General features: G+C 37.3%; 2 protein-coding genes across 3 annotated transcripts; both read right to left on the bottom strand.

The window, feature by feature from the left end:
- Positions 1 to 6197: 6197 nt before the first annotated feature.
- Positions 6198 to 8578, bottom strand: LOC115988886. The gene is made up of 3 exons (XM_031112515.1): positions 8061 to 8578; positions 7187 to 7231; positions 6198 to 6487 (listed from the first exon to the last, which is right to left on the bottom strand). Exons 1-3 carry the CDS (start codon positions 8504 to 8506, stop codon positions 6430 to 6432), a joined length of 549 nt encoding a protein of 182 aa, XP_030968375.1. The 5' UTR covers positions 8507 to 8578; the 3' UTR covers positions 6198 to 6429.
- Positions 8579 to 9431: 853 nt separating this feature from the next.
- LOC115991582 (protein HIGH CHLOROPHYLL FLUORESCENCE PHENOTYPE 173, chloroplastic) lies at positions 9432 to 17161 on the bottom strand. 2 transcript variants are annotated; one of them, XM_031115387.1, is made up of 13 exons: positions 16256 to 17161; positions 15032 to 15244; positions 14710 to 14914; positions 14477 to 14552; positions 14213 to 14348; positions 13995 to 14099; positions 12541 to 12621; positions 11438 to 11527; positions 11268 to 11333; positions 10358 to 10414; positions 10133 to 10210; positions 10007 to 10054; positions 9432 to 9707 (listed from the first exon to the last, which is right to left on the bottom strand). In XM_031115387.1, exons 1-13 carry the CDS (start codon positions 16907 to 16909, stop codon positions 9636 to 9638), a joined length of 1881 nt encoding a protein of 626 aa, XP_030971247.1. In that variant the 5' UTR covers positions 16910 to 17161; the 3' UTR covers positions 9432 to 9635. The 2 variants fall into 2 exon arrangements, with proteins under 2 accessions (XP_030971247.1, XP_030971248.1); XM_031115388.1 differs by lacking the exons at positions 9432 to 9707; positions 10007 to 10054; positions 10133 to 10210 and having other exon boundaries at positions 10358 to 10430.
- Between the last annotated feature and the right edge of the window lie 1028 nt (positions 17162 to 18189).

Here is an 18189-nt window from a genome sequence, read left to right as displayed (position 1 = left end):
ACAGCCACCCCCAACGACTTTGAATATGGGCTGATAGGACAAGTATCAATCTTGGAAAGGTTGACCCTATACGTGGACGAAGGACAATGAACGCAGGAAAATATAAAAGGAAAAAGAAGTAACCTAAAGGGGAGGGGTTGGGAAAAATGGCAAAAAACCAGAGCCTCCCAGCCCACCTCCAGGAGAAAGACTCCAGAGGTGAAGGAAAACTGAAACTTGTATGAATACCACAAAAAGCCCACCGCCTGTCGACCAAGGCCTAGCCTTCCAAACCCACGCTCTACAAATGATATTGTTAGGGGCCTTTTCACGTGCGAACCCGACACTGTTACGGTCCGCCACGAATCGCGTCCTTACAATTGGCGCCGTCTGTGGGAAAGGCTTGTGTGTTGGTATAGGAAGTGGGTCGATAGAGTTTCTTCGATATATCTAACCGTTGGTTATAGAGTTCTAGTATAAAGTTCTGTTAGGGACTGCGTTTCTTGACTAGGGGCTTGGTTGAGGAGCTAACTCCCTTAAAGCCAAGGTCCCCCGTAAAGAGCAAACTAGGCACTTGGTAACGTTAACCGTATGGATAAACTCTAGGGGCTTGGCTGAGGAGTTAACTCCCCTAAAGCCAAGATCCCACACAAAGAGAAAACTAGGTTTTGGACAGAACCAAGGCATTGCATAGTCCACGGACTCAAACCTCTGGGGAAACCAACTACCTGGATGTGGAGAACTAGGTTTTGGACAGAACCAAGGCATTGCATAGTCCACGGACTCAAGCCTCTGGGGAAACCAACTACCTGGATGTGGAAAACTAGGTTTTGGACAGAACCAAGGCATTGCATAGTCCACGGACTCAAGCCTCTGGGGAAACCAACTACCTGGATGTGGAGAACTAGGTTTTGGACAGAACCAAGGCATTGCATAGTCCACGGACTCAAGCCTCTGGGGAAACCAACTACCTAGATGTGGAGAACTAGGTTTTGGACAGAACCAAGGCATTGCATAGTCCCCCAGACTCAAGCCTCTGGGGAAACCAACTACCTGGATGTGGAAAACTAGGTTTTGGACAGAACCAAGGCATTGCATAGTCCACGGACTCAAGCCTCTGGGGAAACCAACTACCTGGATGTGGAGAACTAGGTTTTGGACAGAACCAAGGCATTGCATAGTCCTCGGACTCAAGCCTCTGGGGAAACCAACTACCTAGATGTGGAAAACTAGGTTTTGGACAGAACCAAGGCATTGCATAGTCCTCGGACTCAAGCCTCTGGGGAAACCGACTACCTGGATGTGGAAAACTAGGTTTTGGACAGAACCAAGGCATTGCATAGTCCACGGACTCAAGCCTCTGGGGAAACCAACTACCTGGATGTGGAAACTAGGTTTTGGACAGAACCAAGGCATTGCATAGTCCTCGGACTCAAGCCTCTGGGGAAACCAACTACCTGGATGTGGAAAACTAGGTTTTGGACAGAACCAAGGCATTGCATAGTCCTCGGACTCAAGCCTCTGGGGAAACCGACTACCTGGATGTGGAAAACTAGGTTTTGGACAGAACCAAGGCATTGCATAGTCCTCGGACTCAAGCCTCTGGGGAAACCAACTACCTGGATGTGGAAAACTAGGTTTTGGACAGAACCAAGGCATTGCATGTCCACGGACTCAAGCCTCTGGGAAACCAACTACCTGGATGTGGAAAACTAGGTTTTGGACAGAACCAAGGCAGTGCTCCTCGGACTCAAGCCTCTGGGGAAACCAACTACCTGGATGGGGAACCAACTATTTAAAAAAAAAAAAAAAAAACTATGGCACATAAACCTCAAAATCCATCCGAAGAGAGCTCCGCGTTAACAGATGGGTTAATACCTTGATTGCGTGGATTCCTCGGTCTACCCCCTGATCCCCCAATATCAAAGAGGTTGATGCGATACGGCGCAACATATTATCCAGAAGCACAACCAAAGCCCCTCGCTACTCGGCTACCCTCTCGGACGAATTACTTAGAGTTTATCGTACTCGGACATCGCTCTAGCACGCATCGCGCAGCACTCAGCCGTTATCCCGGTTAGTTCCAGGAGTTTAATTTATTGATAATTAATCTTGTTATGCTTGATAATATTTGTAAGTCTAAACTAGTAGGAATCTGTGTTAAGGCGTTTCTCTACCTAGAATATCATTAAGGGCAAGCTCATATTTAATATTCATGCATAAAGTAGTGGTTACGGAGAAGAAAGATATGTATAGAGAAATAGACACATATTTTATTAAGACAAAGAAACGGTACAGTGTACAATGGAAAGCTGAAACAAAGCCTACATCGAAGCCAACTACGTAAATAACGAAGAATACAAGAGAGTGAAGATAAAGCCGAGGAGGTAACACAGAGGAGAAGTTGGCTACTACCTCGAGACCTTATTCCTCCTCAGTACTTTTGCACGCCCATAACAGAGGCAGCAAAAGAACCCAACTTGGGGCCTGCACCGATGAAGAAAAGGTGCAGGGAACCTGACCTCAGGCTAACACCATCTACAAAAAAGGTGCAGGGAGCCGGAAGCTGGGAAGCCCCCGCAGAAATTTGCCTGCTACAAGGCAGACAGCGCTGATGGCGGAAATTCCTTTTTCTGACATACCAAAAATCTGGCATGACCAGAACCTGCTTCGGATTTTGACTAAAAGAAGGAGGAGGAATACCATCTTCCTCCTGTCAAGACGGAGGACTGGCTTGAATCTGTGCCATCCTTGTCCATACCATATCACCTTGAGGATTCGGTGCCTCTGAAGCGTGCGGAGACCTTTCATCCCTATCCAAGCCTCAAACATCTTGCTTTGAGGCAGTGGCACTAGAAAGAGAGATCGCGGATATGGAAGAAATATAGTTCTGAAGGGAACGGGAGAGTTCATGTGCAAGTGAAGTGATCCCCTATCCCATTTATATCCAGAAGTAAACCGGTGGCATTTAATTCGCGCAGCGTCCCAAGGAACGCTACAGACAAAACGTCTCTGGCTCGATTTCCAACGTCATCTGCAACCCTGAGGTTAAAGGAGTCTCAAGAAGGTGCACCTCGAACACTGGGACGCCAAAAGGTACCGCGTGATCAAAGGTTATGGAAACACCTCTTAATTTGTGGGCCCAGTAAATTCGCGGCCCGGGCCCGTTCAGCATATGGGCCCAGGGACAGAACCAAGGCCTTGAATGGTCCTCGAACTCAAGCCTATGGGGAAACCAAGCACGAAAAATTATAAAAATTACAAGTTTTGGACAGAACCAAGGCCTTGTATGGTCCTCGGACTCAAGCCTATGGGGAAACCAAGTACCAAAAAATTATAAAAATTACAAGTTTTGGACAGAACCAAGGCCTTGTATGGTCCTCGGACTCAAGCCTATGGGGAAACCAAGTACAAAAAAATTATAAAAATTACAGGTTTTGGACAGAACCAAGGCCTTGTATGGTCCTCGAACCCAAGCCAATGGGGAAACCAGATACTTGGATAAGAAAAGGTTTGAATCTCGTAAGATGGGTTACTTGATAAAAATGTCAGGTCACTTCATCCACGGCTTAAACACCATAAAAGGTTAAGGCCAATAAAGGTGTAAGGAAGGGGGTAGAACGCCCCAGCACTTAGTCATATAAGAAGGCCGCTCATTTGGTGGGTGCTATATTTTCAAATGGTTATTCCTTACATGACATCAAGCCTTCGTTTTTCTCCTCGGCTAGCATGGGGTAAGTATTACTCTTCACTGATCGGCCTTATTATGCCAAGCATTTCTATTAAAGTTATGGCGACGTCTTTTTATTATCAAATCTTTTGGTCTTAGCCGTCATTGATTTAGATGCTATATTATTGTGCCGAGCAGCGTTTGTAGATCCAAAAAAAAAAAAAGAAGGCATAGAGACAAAACATGCGAAATAAAATAACAACGATTTTTATTAGTACGAAAAATTATTACAATGTACAAAGAAGGGCTCGAACGAGCCTATACAAAATGTGAACTGCCTAAGCGATAGTTACATCCGTAGTACAGATAAGTAAACTGCTAGGCGTCTTTTAAACTCGTCTTCAAAGTCTCTCCAATCTTTGCCTCAATACTGCTCATATTATGATAAGAACCTTCTTTGGGAAGAAATGGCGGAGGAGGAAATAGTAAGGAAGAAAGGAAGAAGTAGAGACACTTAGTCTCTGCCTCGATCCTGACTCCCAACACACTGGAGCCATACTAGGTATGCTCATAGGAAAGCGGTTGGTACTGATGATGGGTGTTCTCGACTCAGTCACGCCGAAAGTTTGACGTGACGAGTCCCTGCTTCGGATTTTGACTGAAAGAAGGGTGAGGTTGATTTTGAGTCTTCGCCATCCCTGTCCCGATCGAGCCATAATGAGCTTTATTGGAACATGGCGTTTATGGGAGGGGTTTGGCTCCTGCATCACTCGTTGTTATGATAAAGTGTATCACGATTTAGTTTGTGAACCAGTGGGTAAAATGAACCCTAGGGGAGGCCAAATATTTCAAATCTCAGAAAGATGAGAGGGAATTCTTTACAAAAACAATAACCTCCACGTTTCCTTCTTATACTGAGGGTGGAGCGGGAGACATTTAATAGGTTCAGATATCCAAAGGAATCTGCCAACACAAACATGCCGATTTCGTTTCTCCACCCCATCAAAACAAACCGCCGAATTAAAGCAGCCTCGTAAATAGTGGTCATTAAAAGCACGTTTTGGGATACCCAAACGATAAGAGCGCATCAAGCGCGAAATCAAAAAGCTGCCTCATAGACCGACGCATTTCTTGGATAGATGAGGAGCCGCCAGCATTATTAAAAGGCCAAGTTGATTGGGCCGTAGGAAGAGGTTTGGCATCACCAAAACCCCCCTTTCCAACCAAGAGGTTGAACAGCCGGGTTTTGAGGGGCTATTGTGGGGTCCAAATGATTTACGGGCCGGGCCCATCTACCTGGGGAAAATCCGAAGGCCCAAGCCGAGGAGGGCTATGGCCCAAGCTCGACAAAATAGCATGTGGATATCGCCGAGGACGGCTCAGTCCTCAGCAGACCCAAAGTCCCCCCCCTGAAGGAAGGGTAAAAACGGTATAGGACCGAAACCAGGACGAAAGATCTAAAATATCCGGGGAAAGTTACCCTTACTGCCATTCAATACTCTGAACCTGACAAAGCCGCATTCTTTGGCTTTTACAGCCACCCCCAACGACTTTGAATATGCGCTGATGGGACAAGTATCAATCTTGGAAAGGTTGACCCTATACGTGGACGAAGGACAATGAACGCAGGAAAATATAAAAGGAAAAAGAAGTAACCTAAAGGGGAGGGGTTGGGAAAAATGGCCAAAAACCAGAGCCTCCCAGCCCACCTCCAGGAGAAAGACTCCAGGGGTGAAGGAAAACCGAAACTTGTATGAATACCACAAAAAGCCCACCGCCTGTCGACCAAGGCCTAGCCTTCCAAACCCACGCTCTACAAATGATATTGTTAGGGGCCTTTTCACGTGCGAACCCGACACTGTTACGGTCCGCCACGAATCGCGTCCTTACATATTATAATACTAAATAATTGTTTATTCTCACGCATCGCGTGAATCTGCGACTAGTAATATCTAAAAGCTGAATTACTACTACGCTCTTGTTGACCCACACCAACATAGCATTTTGGTCTTTTTGGTCCATTTCAGTCTACTACCATTCATTTAGGTCCAAATCAATCCATTAACTAGGATTAAAATCTTTTTTTTTTTTTTTTTTTTTACTCCAAATTATCACATGAAAGTTTAGTGATGGTTTCTAAAAAGCAGAGTTAATTTATAATCACTCTGACCACAAAGAGAGAAATTTACTTTATTTATTTATTGTTATTATTATTCTATGTTCTATATAGCTTTGTAATTAGTTATTGCTCGTATTCATTTCAAGTCATTGATAGTCCACTAATTCTTGAGCTCCTCTTCTTTTTGTTGGGACGAGCTGTAAATGTTTGACCCACAATTCGGCTTTGCTAGGCTGCCTTCCATAAATGGGTTGGGCCTCACCCCATATCCTCTCTCCCTTATTTGCTCTTTGTACATAGATATTGAGATGGGCTTGGCCCACTTTCCTCTTATGCTTAATAATAATATATTATTCTTATTCATTATTTTTTATTTTTTATTTTTGGAAGGAAAAAAAAAAAAACCATTTCATGCTACATAGTAAAATTTTAAAAAGATACAAATTAATATTTCCGATTTGATGATTCTGCATACATATTTAACTTTAATTTAGGATGTCATCATTTCAACCATACCAAGTTGAAGACTGGAGAAAGAATACAAACATTACAAAATTGATAGAACTCAAAAAAGTACCTCTATACATTCTTATCAGTGGGAAAAAAGAATCTGTCTACAATCAAGATTCAACTGTTCCGCTAAATAAATCACATATAGTCTTTAAGGTCCATCATCACCATCCCCAATCAAATTGCAAATATCTGAGCACTCGACCAAACTACAGAAAATACAGATTACATGTAAACATGTTAAAACTAGAGTATTCAGAAGTATCATGTTGAATAGAAACAAAGAATAGCTGAAGAACTAAAAATATAAAATTAGTCCTAAACATTTTCAGATTTGGTGACTAATTTTAGACATTGTGATTAGTGAATTCGAAATTTATTATTGGAAGCACACTTTTTCTTTTAAAGGGAAGGAAATAGAAGAGGGATAAAATGACAAAAGAACAGTATAAGCCTTGGCTTCATTGAGGTTCTAAATGTTACCCTATGTTAAGTTTTGTGAAGTCCTGTCTTTATATGCACTAATTATCTTGTTGAAGTAAATACATTCATCAATTCCTTAGGAAAGAAAAGAATCATCTCAATTTGAAATGTATCCATTTTATAATTTAGATTAAATATTACAAATCTAAAGGATCCATTGTCACATGATCATGTCATTTAAAATTTTAAGTATTGTTATACTTTGTATAGTGTTAGATTCACAGCATCCCCCACAACAACCCCCCCCCCCCCCCCCCCCCCCCCCAAAAAAATAACAAGTTTTTGATAACTGATATAGTTCTTTTTCTTTTTCTCTTGAAGTTTGACATGGTTCATAAAGACCATAAACTTCATTATTTACTTTGGCTTTCTTTTAAACACAATCAGCATTTGGAAAAAAGGGATGTCAAGATTAGAACAATTACCAGTATTGCCGGCTTCGAAACCCTTGCTTGAAAACAACTAGAGGTCTGCAAGAAATTACAAAGGGATCGCAGTCAATATATCCACTTTAATTTACATGTTGAAGACAGCACCTACATTCACTACTCTCTAGTACTATTCAACCAAATTAGGTTGAATACCTAATTCAGAATAAGAAAAAAGTATGAAAATTTTCTAGTCAAACAAGCAATAAAAAAAAACAAATGGATGAAGCCTAATCACATTTTATTTCTAAGAAAAAAATCTTGGGTGCATTAACAAATGCTATCAAAGCCTTGGCTTATATGAAGATGAATAACAGTTAAAAATAGCCTTAATTAATTATATTTACACATTAACATGGACAAAATATATAATTAAAAGTCTGACAGAAATCCTTGTTTATGATTTTCTCTGCTCGTCCTGCCCATTTTTCCCCCTTATATTTACAGGCTAAATTCAGAGATGAGATCACATTTGCTATAATTTTGTAACATATAATGCCTCTTGAATCTAGATCAAAGTCAAAGGCTATCAACATCGTCTTCATAAGTATCTATCCAAAAGGGAATCCTTATCTATGTGCTCCATAATACATAATTTTAGTGTATTAATTACAAGAAAATTTTCATTCTATTTATCCGTTAATTACATGAACTGCACCAACACAATGGCAATGGAAACGTATTGAAAGTTTAAAATATAACAAAGTTTCGTTTTATGATCATAAATTTTGCAAATGCTATTATAACAAAGGAAAAAAAAACGCTATTGAGAATACATAAATAAATGGAACAAGAGTTTTTTTTTTTTTTCCTGAATCTAAAATTCAAAAATGCAAACTTAGGAAAATCATACTGTGGATAAACCTTATACCTTCTGACATTAAAAGGGCCTTCACCAGGGGAGCCTTCACCACCCCGGATGCAAGTGGTGACACATTTGATAGTGCAAGACTCAGCTTTCCTTGACTTAGGCCTTTGAATCCTAGCTTTCTTGCAATCCTTTGGCAAAGCACACTCACCTGAAAGTGTTTGTGGTATATTAGACAAAGTCTCTGATTCTTGGGGTGCCTCAATTGCTCCTACTCCTGCTGCAGAACTTATCACTACAGCAGCTACAAGAAAGCCAGTTAGTCCCACTCTACAGCTACTGCAAGCACCAATAAGACTTGTTGTAGTGTTCTTTATGATGCTAATACTACTGCTAGCAGTGTTCTTGTCGATGATGCTTAGAGTGTTATTGTTGATATTGCATTTGACACTTCTAAGATATGTTGAGGTTCTATGAAAAATTGCTGGACATGGGCTATGAATTAGCATTCTTTCTGCTGGTATAGAACCAAAGAGAGAGGAAAGGAACAAGCCCCCTCTATCAGATTTTCCTTATCTTTTCAGTTTTAACAACGTAGTGCTTGTGGTCCTAGGCCAACGGGGTCCATGTTCTTAGATTGTGTCTCTGTGCTGATCTACGTGTCATCTTTGGTTGCCAGCATATTGAGGGTCTATGTTTACAACCATGGTCCAATCTACATCTCTGATGGAGACCCATTTGATGATGGAATGGAGTGATTAGACTGTAATAATGGAGCACCCTCATATACCAGATTTATTTTTCCTTCGGATGGGATTATATGAAAAAAAATAAATAAAAGGAATTTTTGTGACTTTTAAGTAAGAAAAAATTGCAAATTAGATGTTTTTTGTAATTGTTTTCTACATAGCTCAATAGGAAAAGTCATTGCACCATTAATGGCAAAAACCTCTTGGTGTTGAATGTTAGTATGGCCAATGTCTCATCAAGTGATGGTCTTCTTTGAAGTGTGTATTATCAAAATTTGGATTGAGAAATAACTTGCCACTTCACATCACATTGCAATGAATTCTAGAGATAGATTGTAAGAATTTAAAAAATTAAATAATAAAAAATAGAACAACCTTTTTCTTTTTTCAAATTGTAAATGAAATTATAAAATTACATTTTAAAAGGTTGTGTTACGGTGTATATATTTGTATATTTTCCGTTTAGTAAAGTATTAATTTTTAGAATTGTATTTTTTCGATTAGTCAATATATTAATTTTTAGAAATTTAATAGATTATTTAAATTTTCATTAATTATGACATTGTCATGGTTCTGACTTTAAAACTTGAACCTCTTCATTTTTTATTTTTTTAATTATTTTCACAATTCGGTTTTAACAGCCTTGCTCATATCCATATCCCATTGAAAAATGTCCGGACTTTGCTTTTGAATGTTGTAAGATTGTACTCATCATCATTTGTATTATTGTCCATCTACATTTGGATTTACAATAAGAATACATACACATTGTATGACAGGGTAGTTACATAGGTGGCCAGAAAAGATTCAAAGATAAATTCATTAATAACTTTGCAAAAGAAAACTATATTTAAGAAACATATATCAAACAAGGTTACTAAAAGAATGATCAAGTGTTCTTCTCTAAAACAGACAACGCAGGTGTCAAATAGTTATTTGCTTTGTCAGGCAAATGTGCTACCTGTAGAGAGGACAGAAACACACTATTAGTTTAAATTTAAGCCAAGCCTAAGGGGAAAAAAATGAAAGTATTTATGGACATACACTTTGTTATACATTTTGTCATAACTTGATAACATTTGCAACTATGAATGGTAGAGAAACAATAGTGGGTCCATGTGCGACTAATGGTTCACCAACCATAATCATACATGCCATCAAGTTGTGGCAAAAGTTGTGACAAAATGTGTGGCCATAGAGGAGCTGAAAAAAGAATTTATATTGGCTTTTGTTACAAATTACTGATTGATTTTCACTCACTAGCTCATAGAGTTCCCTCCCTTGCTCAGCAACATATTCATAACATACCTGGACATGTCAAAGAATCACATTAGATTTATCCCACCTAAACTAACCACCAAAAAAAAGAAAAAGAGTGATACCCACATCAAAGCTCTTGTTTCTTGCTGTTGAGTCATGTAGTGCCTTCACACAGATATCAGCTACATCAGCACAGCTGATGCCCTTCATTAAGAATGAAAGTAGTTTCAATTAAATGCTATTTTATGACTTCAGAGGATAAATCATTCTCACTATACAAAAAGTATTCATTTTACTTACCATAGAGAGAAAAGATTAAGGCATTCTTAACCAAGAATAAGTCATTCTCACCTGAGAAATCCTGTTTCCTTGATCAAATATGAGGGCGCGTTGACCACCAGGTTCCTCCTGCAAGAACCAATTACTAATATTGCTGATCAGTTTTGCAGTGGAACCAACCAAACAATCTATAATAGAACTAGATAACATTATCAGAGTGGCAACATTTACATAACTTGAGGAGTGAAATTCACAAGTATCATAGAAAGTATAGCACAAATATATTGACTAGGTCTAGGTATCCTTAGAGATCTTTTTAAATACTTCCCAATACAATCTTTCTAGTGCATGTTTGTTAGAATATTATTGCCCAAAACATTATACCAAGGCTGAATGGAATACAGCTTATCAATACCAAGGTCATTCTTGGGTTTGTAATATAGCTTGTGTATACAGATGCTTCACCTATACTACATTATCTTTCTTGTCATTTGTAAAGTCCACTCCTACTACAAGGGCCGTCTCATATGCTACACATACTGAATGGTCAAATCTTTTGTTTCTTAACCTCTTAATCTTTCATACATTAAAGAGCATTTTCCATAGAACTTAACAGCAAGTGGAACTATTTTGTTTGAAGTTTCCTAATGCGAAAAGGAACTTGGAAGTTCTACATCTCCCCATGTAACACGAAACAGCCACCATTAGAGCATATATTTCAGCATTAACATAATAAAGGTAGTCATCAATGTATCTATTTCCAAGCATCAAAATGCCTAAGAAGCTGTGAAACTGATATTAGCAGCGTCAATGATCTAAGGTTAAATATTCTGAGGAATCAATCTTCCATGGCATTGTATATAGTTTTGTAAACATGCAACAGATACACACACATTCTCCAAACCAAAGGAAATACAAATAAAAGAAGTTAAAGAAAATTGACAAACTTGCCTAAATTTTGGGTAACAATTATTGGCTTTACCTTTAGGGGACCAGGACGAATGATTGTGTATCCAAGGCCTGATCTTCTCAATGAATCTTCCCCAGCCTGGGAACATTTTAAGAAAGAGAACATTACTTATGTGAGCAAATGTAGAAGTGAACATTATCTATTACAATAGTAAAAGGAACAAAAGAAAATAACCGACTAACCCTCTTAGCTTTAAGAACCTGCTCCCTTCTGGTGGGTTCTATCCCTAATCCTGTACATGAAACTAAGATAAAGTCCGTTTCTTGCCCAGTCTGCAATACATCAATTATCATCTCAATAACAGCCCGTTGAAAATACATATATACATCCTAGTCTCCATATAAAGTCAATACACAAAGTTCTGTAAAATATTTATTGTCCAGTGAGTGACACATTTTTCCATCTTGATGCAAACATAATATAAATACACTATAGCATGAAAAAACATCAAAACATAATTTCTAATTAAGATTGTTAGAATTATGGTTAAATAATTAAATTCACTATTTCTTAATAGCTTAATCTTTTGGGACAATCAGTAGCTTAAAATTTTGGGAAAATCAGTAATTTAACAAAGATAATGATAAGATATGTGCCACACAAACACTTATTAAGGTACCAAAGCCAGCATTGCATAATTGACATAAATGGCAATGCATCTTCAGATTACTGGACAATTGTTCAGAGAATAATAATCATGGTACTGTTTCCTCTGTAGTTTAATTTTAAGAGCTGACTCACTTCACAATATTTCTTGAGCTAGATGACCAAAAAAGGGCTTAATCAACATAAAAGTCATAAAAACACATTGACTAGGTTCTCAACAAGGTTTGTTCAAATCAAGGAGAATCTGTAATTGTGAAAACAAGAGCTATTATTTGAATTTGATGTCATGAATTTTCAATGCAAATTAACTTTTCCATCTATTTTTCCAGCCATTGTGAGAAGTGAGGGATTTGATATTGATTTATTCAGCATTATAAGTATTTTTTAGTGTGTGTTATGGTCAATTCTAAACTGAATTAAGCTTATATATTTTCCTTCATACATAATACATAAGAGAGACACACGAAGAGAGAAAATAAAAGAAAGTTCCACGAAAAGCAATATTAAGAAAGAATTAAGAAGCTATTTTAGCTATATTAATGACTAGAAACGGTGAAAATTAAAACAAATTATTTTGCAAACATTTGAACGGATGGTATAGCATACAATGTCCTTAACTAGTTTGTAAGGAAAACTGATTGTTTCTGATTTGCAAGAAATAACAAATAAAGGCACCTACAGGCAAGGCCTTTATATATTCAAATATAAGCTCAAAACTTCTCAGGTCTTGCTTCGGTCCTGTAGTTCCTTCATTAGGTCTCTGCAACAAGAATAATAAATTGAATCAGTGTGTGGACAAAAAGTAGTACTCCATCAAGGGGCAAAAGATAGGCTATATGATTGGAAGTCATGGTCCCCAAAATACTCAAGCTACACCAAAAGATATGAAGAGATAAAAGGACTTATACGGCTTAAGTTGTGACTGCTCTCTTTCACAATTGGAAAATATGGAGACTGCACTGTATGAGTGGTTCAATTAAGGGGTATTTTGAAGATAATATAAAAGGAAAAATCAATGCATTTTTGCAGTGATTAACAGATGATAGAATCAATGTAACAATATGAAAGAATATGGTAATGCAAGTAAAACACAATGCAAATCAAGACTATATTAATAACTTTTGAGACCTTACTTCTAGGAAACAGTATGTGATCCTGGTTGCATGAAAAAAAAATATTTAAATTCCGTCAAAAAGAAAACAATTTCAAATGATGATGACAGAGGAAGTTAAAAGAAGAAATTCTAAGCAGTAGTATAGCATACACAGTTTGTCAAAATATCTAACTAATCAATATTTAAAGTACTTTCAAGGAAAAAAAAGAAGAAAAAAAACATGACACTGTTGCTTTTTGAAGTGGTTTATGGTGATACTATGATAGAGAATACCATTCGAAATCACTCTATGCTAGTAAAGAAGTAGGTCTAGAAAACTATCTAATGTTCTGGGCCCTTCAGAATTCACGGATTTTCTATAACATTAATAGCTAGTGATCTATTCAAACCATTTCTCAGTTAGTACAACTTAGCCTTATGGTTTTCCAAAAAAATATGACAAGGTAGATAACCTTAAAATGTAAGATACTAGAGGGGGGGAAAAAAACATGTATGAATAAGCATAAAGGTGAAAAAAAGCAACAACCGAATACTGCAAAGTTGGTTCAGAGGGTTCCTTCATATGTACTGAAGACAATATTATGTTTTTAAAAAGGAATGACACATTTCAAATTGAATGTGGTGAAAGGGCATTGGCAAGGCCAAAACTACTTGGAATGTTGCCAAGAAAAAAAAATATTATGACTTATTATGTCATAGCGACAGTGTAACAAGAATGAGAAGGATAGTGTAAACAATGTATTTGCCATACCCTGACCATTATGATAAAACTTTGTTACACCAAACTTTATATTTTTAAGCTATAGAAACCTACTCTACACTGTTCTAAGCTGGATAAACCAAATTCAAGTTAGAGTAATAAAAGAGACTCAATTAGTATGCAAAAGTAATTTTATCACAACAGTGTCAATAGTGCATGTAGAAATCCCATGCTATTGTTAAAAGCCATAAACAGAAATGAAGGAAACAACACATTAACCAAATTCAAATCCCTGCAATCAGTCAGGTAATCAACAAACCTGTCTTCTAGGCTCAAACCGTATGGTCATTGTATGTACAAGGAATGGATCTAATGGTGGATCATCTGGTTTCACCGGGCGGAAGGATGAAAATGGTACTCTCACCTGTCAATTACATACAGTCCTGACTTGTCAAAAGGCTTATAAAAGAAAAAATGGGAACACAATTTGGTGGCACCAAAAGAAACAAAGTTTACTAAATAAAACAAAGGACCTACCCTACAAAATCCTGCCTTTGTATTAAATCTTGAAAAGTACAATTTGCTTTGAGTTGTATCTGCTGTAGGACCAGCTTCAAGAATTAAAATATAAGACCTTCCATTTCCACCAACAGAGAGAATAAGGCCCTCATACCTAAACAAGAAAGTTTTGAGCGTGGAAGAATGAAAGCCTTTATAGTTGAGGTATAATTAGTCATAAAGCATCCATAAAATAGCCATCATTCAGAGCAAGTTTCCATCAAGATTTCAAGTATGGCATACCTGTCAAGAGTGCGACCCAAAGGAAGTGAAAGCTTTGTTGACAGTTCAACATACCCTCCCCTGGTGAAAACATATCCTACAGTAGAATATGATAAACAAAGTTAAAGAAAGAATAAATACTGATTCTTTTGACATCATCTCCCCATTGTAGCACTTGTAAATCTAGTAATTCTCAGTTCTAATTGCCCCAAACTGAACATACATCATGGTTGCCTAATGTCCACCATTATTACCTGAGAAGACAGCATTTCCAGTCTCAGTGTACTCAAATTTAGCATCCATTCCACCATCATACTTAGAAGCAATCACATCCTGGAAGTAAGTTCCCTGGCGAACTTCCCACCCTTTCAATGAATCTGCAGATTTAAACTTTGCAAGCAGAAGCTTGCTTTTGCTGCTTTTTCCTGCTCGTAGTTGTGCTAGTTTATTGTTGTAGTCCTGTATTTCGAATTAGGCATCAATTTTATGCCAAACTTTAACAGAATAAATGTGTGTGCTAACCGCATTTTCAGAATTTCCAGAGAAAGGTTATGACGTTTCAGTATGAGGCCCTACCTGAAATGCTTTGGTGAGGTTGCAAACCCCTTTGTAATCAACTCTAACGAGATCCCCAGTGATGGCAGAACGGGCCGTAGCACAATATATTATCTTGCTGCATCCTTCCACAGCAGCATTGAGTGCGTATGGATCACCCACATCCCCAGTCACAATCTCTACTGACCTTGGAAGCATATTCACCACTTCCTCCTCCGCCTTCCTCACTAGAGCCTGATAATCATGAATAAGAAACCTTAAAACCTCTTGTATGGAGGCCTTCTATAAAATTTTGTATTATTAGGTTAAACTCAATGAACCAAATTCACAATTCATGTATACAAAGAGATTCCATTCATAAAAATTTACATCTGGAAATAAGTGAAGGATTTCATATATACTAAGAGACCGCAATGAATGAGACAGAGTTATGGTTTTTTGGTATTAGTATATCAGTTGAACAAGTTCATTCTGTACATTATTAAGTCACACCATCTGAATGATATTTGAAGGGAAATAATCAGTTAGATTTTTTCAATCCACCAACAATAAATGCCCATTCTCAGATGTTATACTATCAGGGTTCCCTTTGCTTGCTTTCTCTTAATGAATAACTTTGAACTTCCTCATAATACTCTATTAGTTAGAAAAAAAATCTAGCTACATGAACCAGTTACACAAAAGGTTCCTCACATCATGATTTTGGATTAATGAGCCATATACAGCCAGATTTAGACATTACAGGACTCCAAATCAGACAACAAAACCATTCATGATATTTCCAATTGGATTTCAATGAATGGCTGTCTCTATATATATGAGATCAAGATTTTGATTTGAGAAATTTTTTTACTTGATCCTATAAATCATCATCACTCCTACATGTATTATAGTCAATTGCTTTTTATTTAACTAGGACTAGCCAATTCACAAACATATTGTAAAACTAGAAAATAAAAACCTTCACACCATATATACATACCACAACATACAAAAAAGGGGATCAAAAGTGTTAATTTACCAATTCTTGCGAAAGCCTCGGCTATTACAAAAGGGTGAATTTAATCATTTACAGTGGAAATGGTTACTTAAAATATGGAAATCGTAAATTACCAATTCTCCCAAGGAAAGCTATTAAGAAATAGTAACTTAAATCATTTAGTCATCATTCTAACAAAAAGCAAAAGAGTAAGCACTTATATCAAAATAAAAGAATGCTGTAAGGAAAGAAAGAAAAAGACAGACCTTGACAGTGTAGCCTCTGAGCATGAGCTTGCGCACAACAATACGACCAATCCTGCTAGTTGCTCCAACAACAAGCACAGTAGTATTCTGAGCCCCAGGAATAGCAAACTCACACATAGGACCTTCTCTAATGAGAAGGGCATCAAGGGCATCCCTGTCATCAGCTCTAGTTGTTCTTGATATCTGCCCCAACCCTGAAAACTTCCTCCACACCTCATCAAACAACTGCCTTGACTTCCTCCCCAACCCCACAGGGTTCACATCATCCAAACTTATTGAAACTGAAGGCTGCTGTTGCTGTTGTTGTTGTTGTTCTAGTTTTATGGGCTCAGTTTCATTTTCATTAGCAGGAACAGCATTTTCATCCTGTACAAGTTTCTTGTTACTCTTTGTTTTGTTTTTCTTGTTCTTGTTTTTGTTGTCTTTGCCAGTTTGGGAAGCAGTGGCCTTGGGAACTAGTAGGAAGTTATTTTGGTTATGACGGTTGTTTTGGGCACGATTGGTATTTGTGCACCTACTAGTAATGTAGTAATAGGAGCTGGAGTTTGTGAAAGTTAAGGTACCAAGAAAACTGTTTGTGGGTCTTTTGTGATTGGTTTGGTAATGGTATGTATTGCTGTTACTGAAACTGGGACTTGTTGTAGTGGCATTCATGGTGTTGCTAATGATGCTTCTTCAACCATTAACAAACTCTCAAACTTGTGTGTTTTGAATATAAACCAAAAAAACAAAAACAAAAACAAAAACAAAAAAAAGAGAGAATAATTAAGAAGTGGATAATTCTATGAAAGGATTTGTATTTGGTGTATGAAAGAGAAATCTAAGTCAGAGAGAGGAAGCCAACAGTGGAAGATGGATTTTAGATCACAGAATGCGATTTGTGGTTTGTAAGAGAGGGAAGGAAAAGAGAGAGAGGGCATGCGAATGTGCCACGTAGAGTACCCACTTTCCTCTTGTTTACTTTCATTTTATTGGTGGTTAATACTTTCAGATAATGTGTGCACAGTTGAAAAACCATGAGAAATACGAGAAATTATATGGTGTTCTGATGGACCATATCACTTGTCTACTATTCTACTAAAGGACTTTTACTTGTTTAAAATTGCTTAATCAGTAATTAGTTTCTGTATATAAAGAAAGTTTTACTCAACAATTTTAAACAGGTAAGAGCTTTGTAATGGAATGATGGACCACGTCACTTGTCCACCATAAGCACTTTATAATTTCTCAAGAAATGGCCACCAAGAGGAAAATTTATAAATCAGATAATGAATTTATATATATATATATATATATATAATGAAATCTGACCCAGAGTCAAAGAAAAAAGGTAAAAATATATTTTTCCTCACTGAATTTAATCCAAATACGATTTTCATTTCTCAAATTTAAAACATTTCAATTTAATTTAGTCTTTAACATTTTCACATATCTCAAATTTAAATTGTTGCAATTTGTTTGTCTTTTAAAACTTTTAAAAGAGAATCGTTTTCACATATAACAAATGGAGTGTTGATGTGGCACATTAAGAAGGGGAAAAAAAATAAAAAAAAATAATAATAATTTAATGGGAGACAGATGAAAGGATGAGGTTAATATATTTAAAAAAAATTAAAAAAAAAACCTATAAAATCGATCTTGTTCTAAATTTTAGGGATTAAAAATAAATTTCAAACCAAAACTGAAAATTCTAGGAATTGTCAAAGTAACTCAAGGTAAAAAAAGTAAAACACAATTGAAGCCGTCATATCTGAATATTAATTTTGTTAGTGTTGAGTGCAAATGCAAGAGTGAATAACGAGTTAAAGTGAAGAGCAAAGCCAGGTGATTTTATTTGGCATCTCTCTCCATTGGAGACAATGAAATGCGAAAAGACTATCATGTAGATTTCCAAGGTTGATTCTAGTCCATGTGGTACTGGAATTTCCAAGTAT

Source organism: Quercus lobata, chromosome 5 (assembly GCF_001633185.2).
Source record: "Quercus lobata isolate SW786 chromosome 5, ValleyOak3.0 Primary Assembly, whole genome shotgun sequence".
Classification (NCBI taxonomy): domain Eukaryota; kingdom Viridiplantae; phylum Streptophyta; class Magnoliopsida; order Fagales; family Fagaceae; genus Quercus; species Quercus lobata.
The sequence above is the reverse complement of the archived record's forward strand: the minus strand, read 5'-3'. Positions and strand labels throughout refer to the sequence as shown.

What these genes read in the sequence shown, in the direction of transcription:
- LOC115988886 (XM_031112515.1), bottom strand. Translation starts at nt 8,506, where the DNA reads ATGCTAATTCATAGCCCATGTCCAGCAATTTTTCATAGAACCTCAACA. An exon ending in GGCCCTTTTAATGTCAGAAG is followed by an intron (nt 7,232 to 8,060) that starts GTATAAGGTTTA and finishes AATTTCTTGCAG; the next exon opens with ACCTCTAGTTGTTTTCAAGC. An exon ending in TTTCGAAGCCGGCAATACTG is followed by an intron (nt 6,488 to 7,186) that starts GTAATTGTTCTA and finishes TATTTTCTGTAG; the next exon opens with TTTGGTCGAGTGCTCAGATA.
- LOC115991582 (XM_031115387.1), bottom strand. Translation starts at nt 16,909, where the DNA reads ATGAATGCCACTACAACAAGTCCCAGTTTCAGTAACAGCAATACATAC. An exon ending in AGGTTCTTAAAGCTAAGAGG is followed by an intron (nt 11,334 to 11,437) that starts GTTAGTCGGTTA and finishes AAATGTTCCCAG; the next exon opens with GCTGGGGAAGATTCATTGAG. An exon ending in CAAGAAACAAGAGCTTTGAT is followed by an intron (nt 10,055 to 10,132) that starts GTGGGTATCACT and finishes TGACATGTCCAG; the next exon opens with GTATGTTATGAATATGTTGC.